This window comes from Leptidea sinapis, chromosome 6, assembly GCF_905404315.1.
Source record: "Leptidea sinapis chromosome 6, ilLepSina1.1, whole genome shotgun sequence".
Classification (NCBI taxonomy): domain Eukaryota; kingdom Metazoa; phylum Arthropoda; class Insecta; order Lepidoptera; family Pieridae; genus Leptidea; species Leptidea sinapis.
Window position 1 is genome coordinate 9,582,660 of NC_066270.1, and position 15,926 is coordinate 9,598,585.

A 15,926-nucleotide genomic window follows, 5' to 3' on the forward strand; every position below is an offset into this window, starting at 1 on the left:
GGGATGATATCCTAACTTGTGGCGTGTCGTGCGAAGGTGTAATTCGGCGGCAGGAATCAGGTGAAACACCTCTTCGGATCACTCCCTATGATAAATGCGGTAGAGGATAGATACACAATGAAGCCGTTCACAGAGCACTGGGTCCTCGACAATTCGAGCTGCTCTGCGTTGCACGCGGTCAAATGTATCGAGCGGGCGCCAGATCAGAGATGACAGCTATACTCCACATGTGGCCGGACCGTGTGCTTTGTACAGCGCTAGAATGTGGGCCGGCTTGAAGTATTGACGTGCTCTATTTATGACGCCCAGTTTCTTCGAAGCCAATTTGGCTTTGCTTTCCAGATGGCCGCGAAATTGGCAATCGCTCAAGATTTCGAGACCAAGAATTCCGATACTAGGCGAGTCAGTAAGGTCAATTTACCCATTCCGCGACCTTCCAAAGAGAGGACTCGATAGAAGACAAGTTTCTCCCGGCACTGGTCGACGATATCCCTAGAGACCTGCATGGCCCCTGTATACGGCATCGCCCGTGCTGTCGTCTGCATAGCAATGTATGTTGGAGGTGTCCGACATATCATTGATATGCAGAATAAACAGTGTGGGAGATAGCACACTGCCTTGGGGCACTCCAGTGTTCACGGGCATGGGATTCAAGCAATAACCGTCGATAACGACCTGTATGCTGCGCCCAGTGAGGAAGCTGGAGGTCCACTTGCGTAAGCTCTCGGGAAGCCCAAATGATGGAAGTTTTGCGAGGAGCGCCTTGTGCCATACACGATCAAAGGCCTTCACTATATCCAGGCTAACGGCCATGCCTTCCCCGTTGCTTTCGATAGCCGCCGCCCATCTATGTGTTAGGTATACCAAAAGATGAGCTGCCGATCGACCATGGTGAAAGCCGTACTGTCGGTCGTTGATCAACTGGTGACCCTCTAGGTATACCTAGAGGCCTTTGATCTGGCGGTGAATTATGCTCTCCATGATTTTGGAGAGCAGGGAGGTAATACCTATAGGCCTGCAGTTTGCCGGAATAAACGCGTTATCACATTGAACCTTTCCCTAAATCCATTAAATTTCACTTATAAGATATACACAGCACTAATGAAGCACAATACGTCAGCTGTACAGATATACTGCTATAAGCATTTTGGTGAAGCTAACTGCTAAAAGGGCTGGCTCATTTGCCCTCCTTCCTTGCAAAAATTTATGTATACACATAAGGCTTCGATTAAGGTAGGCGTAGTGGCAAAGTGAGGCAACTAACACAACGCCCAAATGGGCGTATTCGAGCCAGTCTCGAACAATGTATGACGTTGACATACCACATGTTCTGCTAATAGTTGATACTAAAATGCTTGGTTGCATAGTAAAACTTTATAAAAATAATACAGGACATAAGAAAAACACTGGGATCACATATCATCAGTAAGTATTTTGTATTTTATTAATTTCACGATGTATAATACCACGAAGCGTATGTTAGAAAATTTGAAAGGTGGCACTGAGTGTCAAGATGCTACGCACAAAACCATGTAGAAGTTACCATAATAAAAAAAATATTGTTCTTAGGCAGTGCGGTATCTTGTTGGAGCGCAGCGGATACCAATGCATAATCATAAGACCTAAGGGTTCCTATTTATTTTCAAGTCAACTTTGGGCGTTAGGTAAAATAATATAACGAAATGTTAAGCGGTATTTTATTAATTGTAAGACATTATTTAATCATTTACTCTTTATCATCTAGGTCCATATTTTCTGCGGTAGTAATGTCTACTTCCTTTGTATCGAGCGGTTCTTCAGCAGGTTTGCTTTTAGTTTCATCGCTAGCGGCTGTTTCTTGTTTAATGTCACTTGGGTCACTTTCTGGTGCAGCTTCTGTTTTTTTCTCTTTCTCTTCCCTGTCAACAACAATTTATACTTTCGATACACACACATAAAAGTACATTTTAAGCTAGAAAAGGCTCCAGTTACAAGTTCATATAAATAAAAATATAATATTAATAATTATATTAATTACAAATTTAAGCAGAATTGTCAAATTCTAAGTAGAGGTATTTGGTAAGTATGGCATAATATGTAGATTAAGATTCTTCTTTGTTGTTTGGTTGAGTTCTCGTGACAGGCTTCGTCATACTCGCTTAAAGGTGCTTGTGGCGGTGACATGGGACGGGTCGGCCCTTACCTAAAATATGGTCGAGAGAGGCGATGGCTGTCTCATGCGTTATGCTCGTGAACGGGCGCTACTTGTGGTGGCTACAGATTCTTAAAAATGATAACATTTTTTTAATATAACCGCTTATAAAATTCTCGCAAAATGCCTTTATTTGTTTACGGTGTGTGGATGATACAGCTACTGTACTCAATAACTTTTATTTATATAAATTACATTTACTTCCGTGTAGTTATTTCCGTGACCTACATGAATAAAGTGACTTTGATTTGATTACAATCAATGTGTATCACTCACTTGGCGGGTCCGTTGACCACTTCAACTACATCGTCATCTTCATATTTAATGTTGACGACTGCGTCCACTTTATTCTTGATACTCTTCAGCGCCGAATGGAATATCTTTGAGCTGGCCTGTAGACAATTAAATAAAATGATCTCACGTTTATATTGTATTATTATATATATTTTATTTTTTAATAAAGTAAAACAGTGAACAGAGAAAACAGTTGACCCTTCAAAATATTGTTACACATTTAGGACATTTGAAAAAAAAATGTCTTAAATGTAACAAATTCAGCAAAATATCACTACATTTTTTTATGAAAATAAGGGACAAGGCGAGCAGGACGTTCAGCTGATGGTAATTGATACGCCCTGCCCATTAGAATGCAGTGCCGCTCAGGATTTTTTGAAAAACCCCAAAAATGAGCGGCACTACAACTGCGCTCGTCATCTTGAGACATAATTACGACAAGATGTTAAGTCTCATTTGCCCAGTAATATCACTAGCTACGGCGCTCTTCAAACCGAAACACAGTAATGCTTACACATTACTGCTTTACGGCAGAAATAGGCGCCGTTATGGTACCCATAATCTTGCCGACATCCTGTGCAAAGGAGCGTCCCACTGGTAACTGCCATATTATAAAACAAAGTTGCCCGCTGTGTCTGCCTGCCTGCCAGTTCGCCATTGAATAAATAATTACAAATTCCTAGGCAGAGTGATTCTTGAGTTACGTTTAGGTGTATATGATAAGGTTTTGTGTTATGACGATGATTGTTGTGATGTGTGTGTGACGTTACATTGAAGGAGCCCGAAGTGGCTGCTGGTTGAATCACGAGGGTGTCTCCCGTCACCACTGCAGTGACTGCCATCTGGTGGCAGGAGGTTCTCAATTTTGAGAAAATAAGTTAATGCAGCGAGTCAAGTGAAGTGAGCAGCGGGTGTCTGAGAGGTGGCGCTAGTGTAGCGGTGGTAAGTGTGAGGCGAGTAGACGATAGGGGTGGCGAAGCGTATATAATGTCTTTGTATATTGTAAAGAGTATATTTGAAAGTTAAAAGTTATAATTGTAAAATCTGTATTATAGTGATTTGTGATAAAATACTGTTTTTATTTTCCCTGAATGATTTACATTAATATTCACGTACTAAACACACCCACAAAATTATCAAATTGGATTGACCTGTGTCGTCGTCAATGGACAAGTTATTAATAATCTACGGTATGCTGACAATACTGTCCTAATAGCGTTCACACAGCAAGATCTACAAAAAAATTGTGAATGGAGTAAACGAGTGCAGTGAAAGAGTAGGGTTAAAAGCATTTATCCTATAGTCCTATATATATATATATATCTGACTTAACATCCTGAGAGAGTTGAAAGGCAAAACGGACATCCGAGTCCGCATAGAAATTGCTCGCGCATCTTTTATGAAGACGAGAAAAGTTTTTTACAGGCGTCTATTTTATTTATTTATTTTAAGTTCACCAACAGATTATACACTATTACTAACTTATAAAAATAACAAAATAAGTATAAATTATGGTGTAAATCCAATTACATGCAAACCAGCACGTATTTTTGAGTTGCACAAGTGCGGGGTTACAAGTTTACAATGAAAAAATATTGTATTGTACTATTATGGTGTAGAAGTGAACAAGTGAAAAAAAACTAAAAATGTATTTTTGGATATAAAAATCAAAACAAAGCATAAGTTAGTGTGGTTTCTGCACTGATAAATTGCTGCAATATTTTTTTGTAATGCTGAGGGGAGGAGGAGTGGATGTCAACACGAGTAGTTTTGAAAAGATTATTATGCTCCCGGCAAATCCTTTCTAAAACACTATCAGCACCGAGTTCAGTTCTATAAAATTTCCAATAAATGGTTTGAAATTTGTGAAACGTGCACTTTCGCGTGGCACTGAAAATTTAATTTTGGCTAGGATATTGGGACAGTCTAATTTGTGATTTAAAATTTTGTATAGAAACATTTGATCATTCACCCAGCGACGATTTTCTTGTGACGTTATATTAAAGAAATTTAATTTATCGTTATAAGAGGTTAACACGAACCGTTTTTTTTTTCATGTACTGACAACAAAAAAAGAAAGTGTTTCTGGATTCTTTCGATTCTTTTGATAGGATCCTTATAGAATGGATTCCAAAAGGTGAAGCCGTATTCTAATAAGCTACGAATTAGAGAAAAATAAACCATTTTAAGAGCTAAACATGATTTAAACGTTTTGCAATTACGCCAAACAAAGCTTAATAATTTGTAACATTTATTGATTGTTACATCTATGTGTGTATTGAAGGATAATTTCTTGTCTAAAATAATTCCAAGGTCTCTGATGTTATCCACTTCATCTAACAAAAGATTATTTAAAGAATATGAAGTATTAAGCGGTATTCGTTTCTTTGTAAATTTTATTTGCTGACATTTTTTAACATTAAGGGGCAATTTATTTTAAATAGACCATTGGGAAATACTGTTTAAGTAATTTTGAAGGGAAATCGAGTCTAACGGATTTTGGATAGATTTAAAAATCTTTAAGTCGTCAGCAAATAACGCAAAATTTGAAGATTTTATATGGTTACACAAGTCGTTAATAAATACTAAAAATAATATAGGACCTAGATGGGATCCCTGAGGGACTCCAGATGGAGCCATGAATGGATCTGATTGATTCCCGCAAACCACTACTTGTAGTTGTCTGTACGACAAAAACGACGAGAGCCAGGACAGTAAAGTTCCTTAAATGCCAGCGTTATGTAGTTTAGTTATTAAAATTGAGTGGTTGACCCGATCGAAAGCTTTACTAACATCCATATATATAGCGTCCACTTGGTGTCCCTTGTCTATATTATCGATTACTTGAGTAGCAAATTCAGTTAAATTTGTTATGATAGACATTTTATTGCGGAAACCATGCTGTTGAGGGACTAAAATAGATTTCAAATGAAAAGAAAGATAAGGACATATCAAAGATTGAAAACCTTACCAAAAATGGACAATATATAAATTGGCCTGTAGTTCATTATATCATCCGCTTGTCCGCTTTTCGGAATTGGCTCAACATTAGCAGACTTCCATTTTTCAGGAAATATCCCAGTGGCCAGGGATCGATTATATATAAGATATAGGGGTTAGGACAGAGATGAAGTGCAGTTTTTAATGAAATTAGCCGGTATCTTATCAGGACCAGCGCCTTTTCTATCGTCTAGTTTTTTCAAGGCTTTTTCTATTGAATTTGGGTTTAAAGAAATTTTGAAAAGAGATTTGTTGTACTTTCATGTTATTTTTGCAAATTAAATATTTTATACTGTTTTTATAATTATAACGTAACAACTATTTATTATAGTATGACATCTTCTTCTAGCTTCTTGAACATCGTATTCTGTGAGAGGACATTTGTTTTTTTGTATTTAATCTGAAAGACTCCGTCTAGACTCGTGGGACCCGTTGTTTTTTACGGCTGTGAGTCATAGACCTTAGTGGAAGACTTATGTAAAAAGATTGAAGCCTTCGAGATATGGACAAGTCGCAGGTTGTCCGCATAAGTTGGACGACTAAAGTAGCTAACGCAGAGGTCCGAATGCAGAATATCGAGTTACTGAGAACCATCAAACAGCATAAGATCTCATACCTCAGTAACGCCTGCTGTAAACTATTATGATGGGACAAACTGTTGGTAAAAGAGATGTTGGAAGAAGAAAGAAGTCTTGGCTCAGAAAAATAAGGGAGTGAAGTGGCATCAAGACAGTCCAAGAATTATTCCGATAGACAAGGAGACGTTTAACAAACTGACTACTGACTTTCAGTAATGGACACGTGAAGAAGTTACCTACTCAGCCAAAAAATAAATACAACAAAATATAGATAGCACGTTTGACAATAATGCGTGCCTATTAGTGTGTGAAAATTACGAGTTTGTGTGTGTCTGTGTGTTACCGTAATGCGGACTGCTGCGTGCTGGCGGCCGTTTGTGTGTGTGTGAGTGTAGTACCGTGAGCGAGGTGATGCGGCTGCGCGCGGCGGCCAGGCTGGCGGCCAGCTCCGCGAGCTGCGCCTGCGGCCGTGTGTGTGTGTGTGAGTGTAGTACCGTGAGCGAGGTGATGCGGCTGCGCGCGGCGGCCAGCTCCGCGAGCTGCGCCTGCGGCCGTGTGTGTGTGAGTGTAGTACCGTGAGCGAGGTGATGCGGCTGCGCGCGGCGGCCAGGCTGGCGGCCAGCTCCGCGAGCTGCGCCTGCGGCCGTGTGTGTGTGAGTGTAGTACCGTGAGCGAGGTGATGCGGCTGCGCGCGGCGGCCAGGCTGGCGGCCAGCTCCGCGAGCTGCGCCTGCGGCTGTGTGTGTGTGAGTGTAGTACCGTGAGCGAGGTGATGCGGCTGCGCGCGGCGGCCAGGCTGGCGGCCAGCTCCGCGAGCTGCGCCTGCGGCCGTGTGTGTGTGAGTGTAGTACCGTGAGCGAGGTGATGCGGCTGCGCGCGGCGGCCAGGCTGGCGGCCAGCTCCGCGAGCTGCGCCTGCGGCTGTGTGTGTGTGAGTGTAGTACCGTGAGCGAGGTGATGCGGCTGCGCGCGGCGGCCAGGCTGGCGGCCAGCTCCGCGAGCTGCGCCTGCGGCCGTGTGTGTGTGAGTGTAGTACCGTGAGCGAGGTGATGCGGCTGCGCGCGGCGGCCAGGCTGGCGGCCAGCTCCGCGAGCTGCGCCTGCGGCCGTGTGTGTGTGAGTGTAGTACCGTGAGCGAGGTGATGCGGCTGCGCGCGGCGGCCAGGCTGGCGGCCAGCTCCGCGAGCTGCGCCTGCGGCTGTGTGTGTGTGAGTGTAGTACCGTGAGCGAGGTGATGCGGCTGCGCGCGGCGGCCAGCTCCGCGAGCTGCGCCTGCGGCTGTGTGTGTGTGAGTGTAGTACCGTGAGCGAGGTGATGCGGCTGCGCGCGGCGGCCAGGCTGGCGGCCAGCTCCGCGAGCTGCGCCTGCGGCCGTGTGTGTGTGAGTGTAGTACCGTGAGCGAGGTGATGCGGCTGCGCGCGGCGGCCAGGCTGGCGGCCAGCTCCGCGAGCTGCGCCTGCGGCCGTGTGTGTGTGAGTGTAGTACCGTGAGCGAGGTGATGCGGCTGCGCGCGGCGGCCAGGCTGGCGGCCAGCTCCGCGAGCTGCGCCTGCGGCCGTGTGTGTGTGAGTGTAGTACCGTGAGCGAGGTGATGCGGCTGCGCGCGGCGGCCAGGCTGGCGTCCAGCTCCGCGAGCTGCGCCTGCGGCCGTGTGTGTGTGAGTGTAGTACCGTGAGCGAGGTGATGCGGCTGCGCGCGGCGGCCAGGCTGGCGGCCAGCTCCGCGAGCTGCGCCTGCGGCCGTGTGTGTGTGAGTGTAGTACCGTGAGCGAGGTGATGCGGCTGCGCGCGGCGGCCAGGCTGGCGGCCAGCTCCGCGAGCTGCGCCTGCGGCCGTGTGTGTGTGAGTGTAGTACCGTGAGCGAGGTGATGCGGCTGCGCGCGGCGGCCAGGCTGGCGGCCAGCTCCGCGAGCTGCGCCTGCGGCCGTGTGTGTGTGAGTGTAGTACCGTGAGCGAGGTGATGCGGCTGCGCGCGGCGGCCAGGCTGGCGGCCAGCTCCGCGAGCTGCGCCTGCGGCTGTGTGTGTGTGAGTGTAGTACCGTGAGCGAGGTGATGCGGCTGCGCGCGGCGGCCAGCTCCGCGAGCTGCGCCTGCGGCTGTGTGTGTGTGAGTGTAGTACCGTGAGCGAGGTGATGCGGCTGCGCGCGGCGGCCAGGCTGGCGGCCAGCTCCGCGAGCTGCGCCTGCGGCCGTGTGTGTGTGAGTGTAGTACCGGGAGCGAGGTGATGCGGCTGCGCGCGGCGGCCAGGCTGGCGGCCAGCTCCGCGAGCTGCGCCTGCGGCCGTGTGTGTGTGAGTGTAGTACCGTGAGCGAGGTGATGCGGCTGCGCGCGGCGGCCAGGCTGGCGGCCAGCTCCGCGAGCTGCGCCTGCGGCCGTGTGTGTGTGAGTGTAGTACCGTGAGCGAGGTGATGCGGCTGCGCGCGGCGGCCAGGCTGGCGGCCAGCTCCGCGAGCTGCGCCTGCGGCCGTGTGTGTGTGAGTGTAGTACCGTGAGCGAGGTGATGCGGCTGCGCGCGGCGGCCAGGCTGGCGTCCAGCTCCGCGAGCTGCGCCTGCGGCCGTGTGTGTGTGAGTGTAGTACCGTGAGCGAGGTGATGCGGCTGCGCGCGGCGGCCAGGCTGGCGGCCAGCTCCGCGAGCTGCGCCTGCGGCCGTGTGGGTGTGAGTGTAGTACCGTGAGCGAGGTGATGCGGCTGCGCGCGGCGGCCAGGCTGGCGGCCAGCTCCGCGAGCTGCGCCTGCGGCCGTGTGTGTGTGAGTGTAGTACCGTGAGCGAGGTGATGCGGCTGCGCGCGGCGGCCAGGCTGGCGGCCAGCTCCGCGAGCTGCGCCTGCGGCCATGTGTGTGTGAGTGTAGTACCGTGAGCGAGGTGATGCGGCTGCGCGCGGCGGCCAGGCTGGCGGCCAGCTCCGCGAGCTGCGCCTGCGGCCGTGTGTGTGTGAGTGTAGTACCGTGAGCGAGGTGATGCGGCTGCGCGCGGCGGCCAGGCTGGCGGCCAGCTCCGCGAGCTGCGCCTGCGGCCGTGTGTGTGTGAGTGTAGTACCGTGAGCGAGGTGATGCGGCTGCGCGCGGCGGCCAGGCTGGCGGCCAGCTCCGCGAGCTGCGCCTGCGGCCGTGTGTGTGTGAGTGTAGTACCGTGAGCGAGGTGATGCGGCTGCGCGCGGCGGCCAGGCTGGCGGCCAGCTCCGCGAGCTGCGCCTGCGGCCGTGTGTGTGTGAGTGTAGTACCGTGAGCGAGGTGATGCGGCTGCGCGCGGCGGCCAGGCTGGCGGCCAGCTCCGCGAGCTGCGCCTGCGGCCGTGTGTGTGTGAGTGTAGTACCGTGAGCGAGGTGATGCGGCTGCGCGCGGCGGCCAGGCTGGCGGCCAGCTCCGCGAGCTGCGCCTGCGGCCGTGTGTGTGTGAGTGTAGTACCGTGAGCGAGGTGATGCGGCTGCGCGCGGCGGCCAGGCTGGCGGCCAGCTCCGCGAGCTGCGCCTGCGGCCGTGTGTGTGTCAGTGTAGTACCGTGAGCGAGGTGATGCGGCTGCGCGCGGCGGCCAGGCTGGCGGCCAGCTCCGCGAGCTGCGCCTGCGGCCGTGTGTGTGTCAGTGTAGTACCGTCAGCGAGGTGATGCGGCTGCGCGCGGCGGCCAGGCTGGCGGCCAGCTCCGCGAGCTGCGCCTGCGGCCGTGTGTGTGTGAGTGTAGTACCGTGAGCGAGGTGATGCGGCTGCGCGCGGCGGCCAGGCTGGCGGCCAGCTCCGCGAGCTGCGCCTGCGGCCGTGTGTGTGTGAGTGTAGTACCGTGAGCGAGGTGATGCGGCTGCGCGCGGCGGCCAGGCTGGCGGCCAGCTCCGCGAGCTGCGCCTGCGGCCGTGTGTGTGTGAGTGTAGTACCGTGAGCGAGGTGATGCGGCTGCGCGCGGCGGCCAGGCTGGCGGCCAGCTCCGCGAGCTGCGCCTGCGGCCGTGTGTGTGTGAGTGTAGTACCGTGAGCGAGGTGATGCGGCTGCGCGCGGCGGCCAGCTCCGCGAGCTGCGCCTGCGGCCGTGTGTGTGTGAGTGTAGTACCGTGAGCGAGGTGATGCGGCTGCGCGCGGCGGCCAGCTCCGCGAGCTGCGCCTGCGGCCGTGTGTGTGTGAGTGTAGTACCGTGAGCGAGGTGATGCGGCTGCGCGCGGCGGCCAGGCTGGCGGCCAGCTCCGCGAGCTGCGCCTGCGGCCGTGTGTGTGTGAGTGTAGTACCGTGAGCGAGGTGATGCGGCTGCGCGCGGCGGCCAGGCTGGCGGCCAGCTCCGCGAGCTGGGCCTGCGGCCGTGTGTGTGTGAGTGTAGTACCGTGAGCGAGGTGATGCGGCTGCGCGCGGCGGCCAGGCTGGCGGCCAGCTCCGCGAGCTGCGCCTGCGGCCGTGTGTGTGTGAGTGTAGTACCGTGAGCGAGGTGATGCGGCTGCGCGCGGCGGCCAGGCTGGCGGCCAGCTCCGCGAGCTGCGCCTGCGCGCCACGCTCGGCCTGCTGCGTGCTGGCGGCGGCGGCGCGTGCGGTCCGCAGCTGGCCCCGCGCGTGTTCGAGCGCCGCCTCCAGCCGCGTGCGCTCGGCCTGCCAGCGAGCCGCTGACGTCACCAGCGCGCCCACGTCCACCACGCGCGACTTGTACATCACCACGCCTGCGACAACAATACACACATTATAGAGAACTTTCTTTTGCAGGTGTTGGTGTATGTGTTGTTTAAGGGCCTTACAGTTACAACTTCACTTGGATACATAGATAAACCTGAGTGAGGGCTTGATGTTAAATAATATTAATGTACATTCTTGCATTTGTTTTGTGTTTACAAATACAAAAAAATACAAAATACAAAACATTTATTTCGCACTTTTCATATACAAATGACCCCCACACTAGGCGTTGCCTGTCTCGTGGGGGAAATAGTAGAATTAACAGAAAATAAAGATATACAAGCGGCTAGTGACAAGCTGATTACTCAAATTTTACTAATCATATAAAGAAATAAAACGGTAATAACTATAGAAGTATTAATTGTGTGTATATGTAGGTGAAAATGTGTGTATATGTGTTGTGTGTATTTTTTAGGATTGTACCTTAAGAAGATTTTCAGTTTCCATATAGGATAGTTGTATTAAATATTTTGATAGAAGCTCTTTAGCCTTGAAGATGGAGTGTTTTAAATTTACATAGCTGGACTAGTTTATTATAAATCCGGGGGTACAAAAAGGTTGGAAAGTGACATGCAAATGCAGTTTTGACAGTAGTAACAGGCAATTTGTAAACTCGGTTTTTAAGCAATGTGTTGTATTCTTTGAGTTCAGCTGTTTTGTGGACATGCATCGCCACTCTTATCAGGTACAGCTTTCGAACGCTGAGTACCTAAGCGTCGCTGTACAAATCATTCGTTGTGTATCTAATCGGTTTCCTCAAAGCTTCTTTTAACACAGCTCTTTGCGCTCTTTCCAATTTTATGAGGTTGGTGGAATTTGTACCTCCCCAGGCTAGAATGCAGTAATTTATGATTAGTTGTCCGAGAGCTAAATAGATGCTTTTGATAATGAAAGCTCAGCGGACTCTCGAAGCAATTTAATGGTGTATACCAATTTTCGTAAACGAGTTGAGAAAGCAGCAACGTGATCTCTGATACTTAATGTTTCGTCTACGACTATTCCAAGATATCTCATTGCATTAACTCTTTTAATGTGGTCACAAGTGCACTTTTGAGCTGGACGTCTTGAACAGTTTGTACTGTGAATTTTAAGATTTTGCTGTTGGCTTGGTGATGAAGCAGAAGTCTTATAAATTGCATTGAAATCTACTCTTAGAAGAATTTAAAGTTAGAATATTTTGTTTCAGCCAGTATGATACCAGTGACATACCTTGCTCGACATATTCGTAAACGGTATCCCAAGAGAGTCCGTGAAAAACAATAGCTGTGTCATCAGCGTAACACAGGATCTCAGCATTTTGTAATGGGATAAACATTATGTCATTAATATATAATTAAAACAGGGTAGGACCTAAAATGCTGCCCTGTGGTACGCCGAAGGATATTGGTCTCAGGTCACTAAGTTTATCACCAATTTTAACACATTTTCTTCTATCCAGTATAATTCCTCGGAACCCGTATGCTTCGAGTTTTCGCAGTAGAATTGAAACTGTATCAAAGGCTTTCGATAAATCTAGGAAAACTCCTACACAGGCCCTTCCTTCGTCTAAATGGGCGGCAACAACTTCTGTGAGAAGAGTCACTGCATCTTCTGTTGACTCGCCCCTTCTAAATCCAAACTGCCGATTCGCTATAAGGGAGTTAGATTCAAGCTAAGCGACGAAGCTTTTGTTCACAATGCGCTCTAATAGTTTTGAGACAGACCCTAATAGTGATATCGGCCTGTAATAACTGGGTTCCATCTTTGATTGACCTTTATGGATCGGTACGACTGCCGCGACTTTCCATGCCTTAGGGAATGTACCACTTTCAATGCTTTGATTAAAAATCGCCGCTAGCGTTTCAGCAATTGCAGGACCAATTGACTTTAGAACATTATTATTCAGGTAATCAAGACCTGGGGAGCTATAAGGGTCTAATTTCTGAATGAGACCGAGAACTTCATGCTTATCTGTAGGCGCTATAAATATTGAGCTTAGTGCTGATGAGTTAATTTTGACCTTGGCTGCAAGCGATTCTTCGGTTTCATTTTTTTGACCAAGTATTGTATTTGCAAGGTTTTGACCAGCTGAAGTAAAATACTCATTACAAATGTTTAAGGCCTCTGTCTCATTGTTTCTTATGTATTTTAAATGTAAATCTTTAAATTTAATTAAAATATCTTATTATACATAAAATTCGGAAAATTTTAAATGAAATTAATACATTGATTAATATTTACCCGGTAATAAAAAAAATAACTAAATGTGCAATACTAGTATTCATTAAAGAAAAACCGGTATACATAAAGTATAAACTATTCATTTACAGCCTTGCTGATTAGAGTAGATTTCTTTAGATAGAACAAATTTTGAAATTGAATAAAAAATTAAATTAACAAAAAATAAATAGGTTTTCTCTTTTTGATAAAGTTTCGTCACACGGGTGTCCGATTCTCCCAGTGCTCCAGTGCCAACCCCTAGTCCAGTTGTTTACGAAAATATCGGTATTTATGAATAAAACAAAATAAACAGGGATGGTCCATAATTGATGTAGCAAATATGATTCGCTGATTTAAAACGATAACAGGACATGGAGAGAGAGCTGTAACGAACATTACCTGTTTCAGAGATGTCTTTAGTAGACGAAGGCTCGTCGTCATTGCTGTCTCCTTCTCTTTTAAATAACGGCAATAAGTTTCTGTTGCCGGCTGCTATTGTCGCCTCCAAGTTCGCAATCTATAGAACAGATATAATATAAAATTATATAGGTATATACTAGCTATAATTCCCATATTTATTTATATTTGAGGTTTCAAAAAAGATGTTAAAAATTTATAAAAGTACTGCAAGATGGTTGTTAGTCATTGTTCATGGTTATTGTTTTTTTTTTTAATTTTCTATTGATTTGGTAGGTGGGAAGGTAATAATTTGTTCTATCGAACAGCGTACTGTGAGGTAGTCTGCCAGCAGTGTTCATCGCACGTTGTTTCAAGGAAGATGCGACATGTACACGTGTCGTGTGCACTCCTCCCTAAAAGACCAGCAACGCTCCTCTGTTTCCTCTGGCGTTGTAGGAGTAAGTTGTGAGAACACGCGGAAATATCGCTCTGTGAGAGCTATTTAAATATTAATGCAGTAACTCCTAAGCAATCAACGATCATTGCTCATTTTAAGTGAACTGACTAACTATATGATATACTTCCATTAATAAATAATAATAAAATAATAAATTACATTTTAGAGAGCACATTAACTATATTTCCAATAAGTCATCTCGTTTTTCAGATTTTGTGATGAGACAAACTAAATTTTTCAGACTCTGATGTGTCAAAGATATTTATATTTTTCAATTTTAGAGTATTGGAGTCCGGTGTGGAACCCTTCTCACAAAGTTCACATTAAGAGGCTAGAAAAAGTACAGCTAAAATTTTATATTATCCCTCATATTCAAGTAATCTTTGTCGTCAGTTAGACTGCTACGAATCTAGACTTGTGCATTTAGATATGACGCCTCTTGTACAGCGTAGGAAAGTTCCAGAACTTGTCTTTTTACAAAAACTGATTCATGGCCACAACATAGACAGTTCCCTATTATTAAGTAGAATTTACTTGGCTGTCCCACGGCATTGCATTGACGACCTGTATAGCCGAGTGGTTAGCGATCCTACCTACTAAGCTAGAGGTTCGAATCCCGGTAGGTGTAAGCATTTATATGATGAATATGGATGTTTGTTTCCGAGTCATGGATGTTTAAATGTATTTATGTATGTTTAAGTAAGTATATTGTATTAAATATATCATTGTCTTGTAACCCATAACACAGGCTATATATGCTTAACTTGGGGCAAGATAATTTGTGTAAAAAGTGTGTCAATATTATTATTATTGCAGCCGTATTATTAATAGGAAAACGTTCAGTCGCATTTGTTCTCTGTATAATGAAGTTTGTCAGGAGGTGGACACATTTAATCCGTCAGTCTCTAAGGTTCAGAAGACTTCTGCTAGAAAAAGTGGACTATTGGTTTGGGGACTGTGGTCGTTTGTGTTAATCTATGCCTTAAATTATTGTTTTTAGTTTTATATAAAATCTAGAACACATTTAAAAGCATGCTGTGTTCACTTCTAGAACGAGTCACTCGCCCTCTGTTAACGTATATTTCTGTTTTATACGATATTTAAAGTATATCCCGTCTAGGTCTATCGCAGACAACTCTTGTGCTATCGAGTCTGCATTGCGCGCAAAATGTCTTTGGCAGATATTTCACAGACTTAACGCATACGACGTAAATTTTCGGTCATTTTGTCGGCAGAACTGTAGATATTGATTGCGGTGATTATTTCGTACTTGAGATACAAAAAAAACTTGAAATAGCGATTTTTGGGTTCATCGTATTCTTTCAGAAAGATTATTAAAGAGTTTCATATTAAACATTCAATTCTAAAACTATATCCAAATAAGTTTGTAATGAACTGCTAATTATTTTGAAATCTGCTTTAAAAGTGTAGGTATAAAGCGATGAGAAATATCACTTTTTCATGAAATAAATACATTTCTTCAAAATACATAACTTCTTCCATACCTGATATGAATTTGATTTGGTAATAAAAATAATTACTATTATCGATTTACCTGAACTAAAACGAACAGATTTTACCGAGTACATTTATTATAATAGTATGTTCCATGTTTTTCGTAAAATGGATTTTATATTTACATTATAAATGCAAACAAAAGCTCGATTCTTTAGAAATCGATCTTTTAGACCTTAGATTTTTTTTGTGAATCGATACATCAGCTAACGATTTGAATCAATTTAAAAAAATCGAAATTGATTCAAATCGAGATTTACGATGGTGCTGGACAACTTTCCATAGATATTGTTTCTGCTCTTCATCTTTAGTGGCGTACTGATTAAATTCCTCAACTAGAGCGATCCCTCTCTCAGCAATATCGTTTACTACTGTAATATGTTTGACAGACTAAATATAGATTTAAAGTAAAGATCTTTACGAAATAAAACAATTCTTTGTCGAAACCAAAGAGAAAAGATGTTATTTTTTATAATTTTCGTTTTTTAAAGCCCTGTAACTTTTTTATTATTACTTAAAGAAAAAACGAGGAGGGAAATTTGAAAATTTTTTTTTCGACGATTTACATTGAAAATAAAGAAAAAAACTTTTTTTAAACGTATTTTACATGGGAAAGGGAACCCCCCCATGCACCAGCTCAATTTTCAAGATATC

The 15,926-nt window shown here is 46.1% G+C and overlaps 1 protein-coding gene across 2 annotated transcripts in view; it reads right to left on the minus strand.

The window, feature by feature from the left end:
• Positions 1 to 1,683: 1,683 nt before the first annotated feature.
• LOC126964960 (cell division cycle and apoptosis regulator protein 1-like) overlaps positions 1,684 to 15,926 on the minus strand; it is a 29,711-nt gene continuing 15,468 nt past the window's right edge. For both annotated transcript variants that reach the window (XM_050808316.1, XM_050808317.1), the window contains 4 exons: positions 13,301 to 13,418; positions 10,454 to 10,689; positions 2,468 to 2,583; positions 1,684 to 1,898 (listed from right to left, as the gene is read on the minus strand). In XM_050808316.1, the coding sequence (XP_050664273.1) occupies positions 1,727 to 1,898; positions 2,468 to 2,583; positions 10,454 to 10,689; positions 13,301 to 13,418 (642 nt within the window). In that variant the 3' untranslated portion in view covers positions 1,684 to 1,726. The remainder of the gene's footprint in view (positions 1,899 to 2,467; positions 2,584 to 10,453; positions 10,690 to 13,300; positions 13,419 to 15,926) is intronic.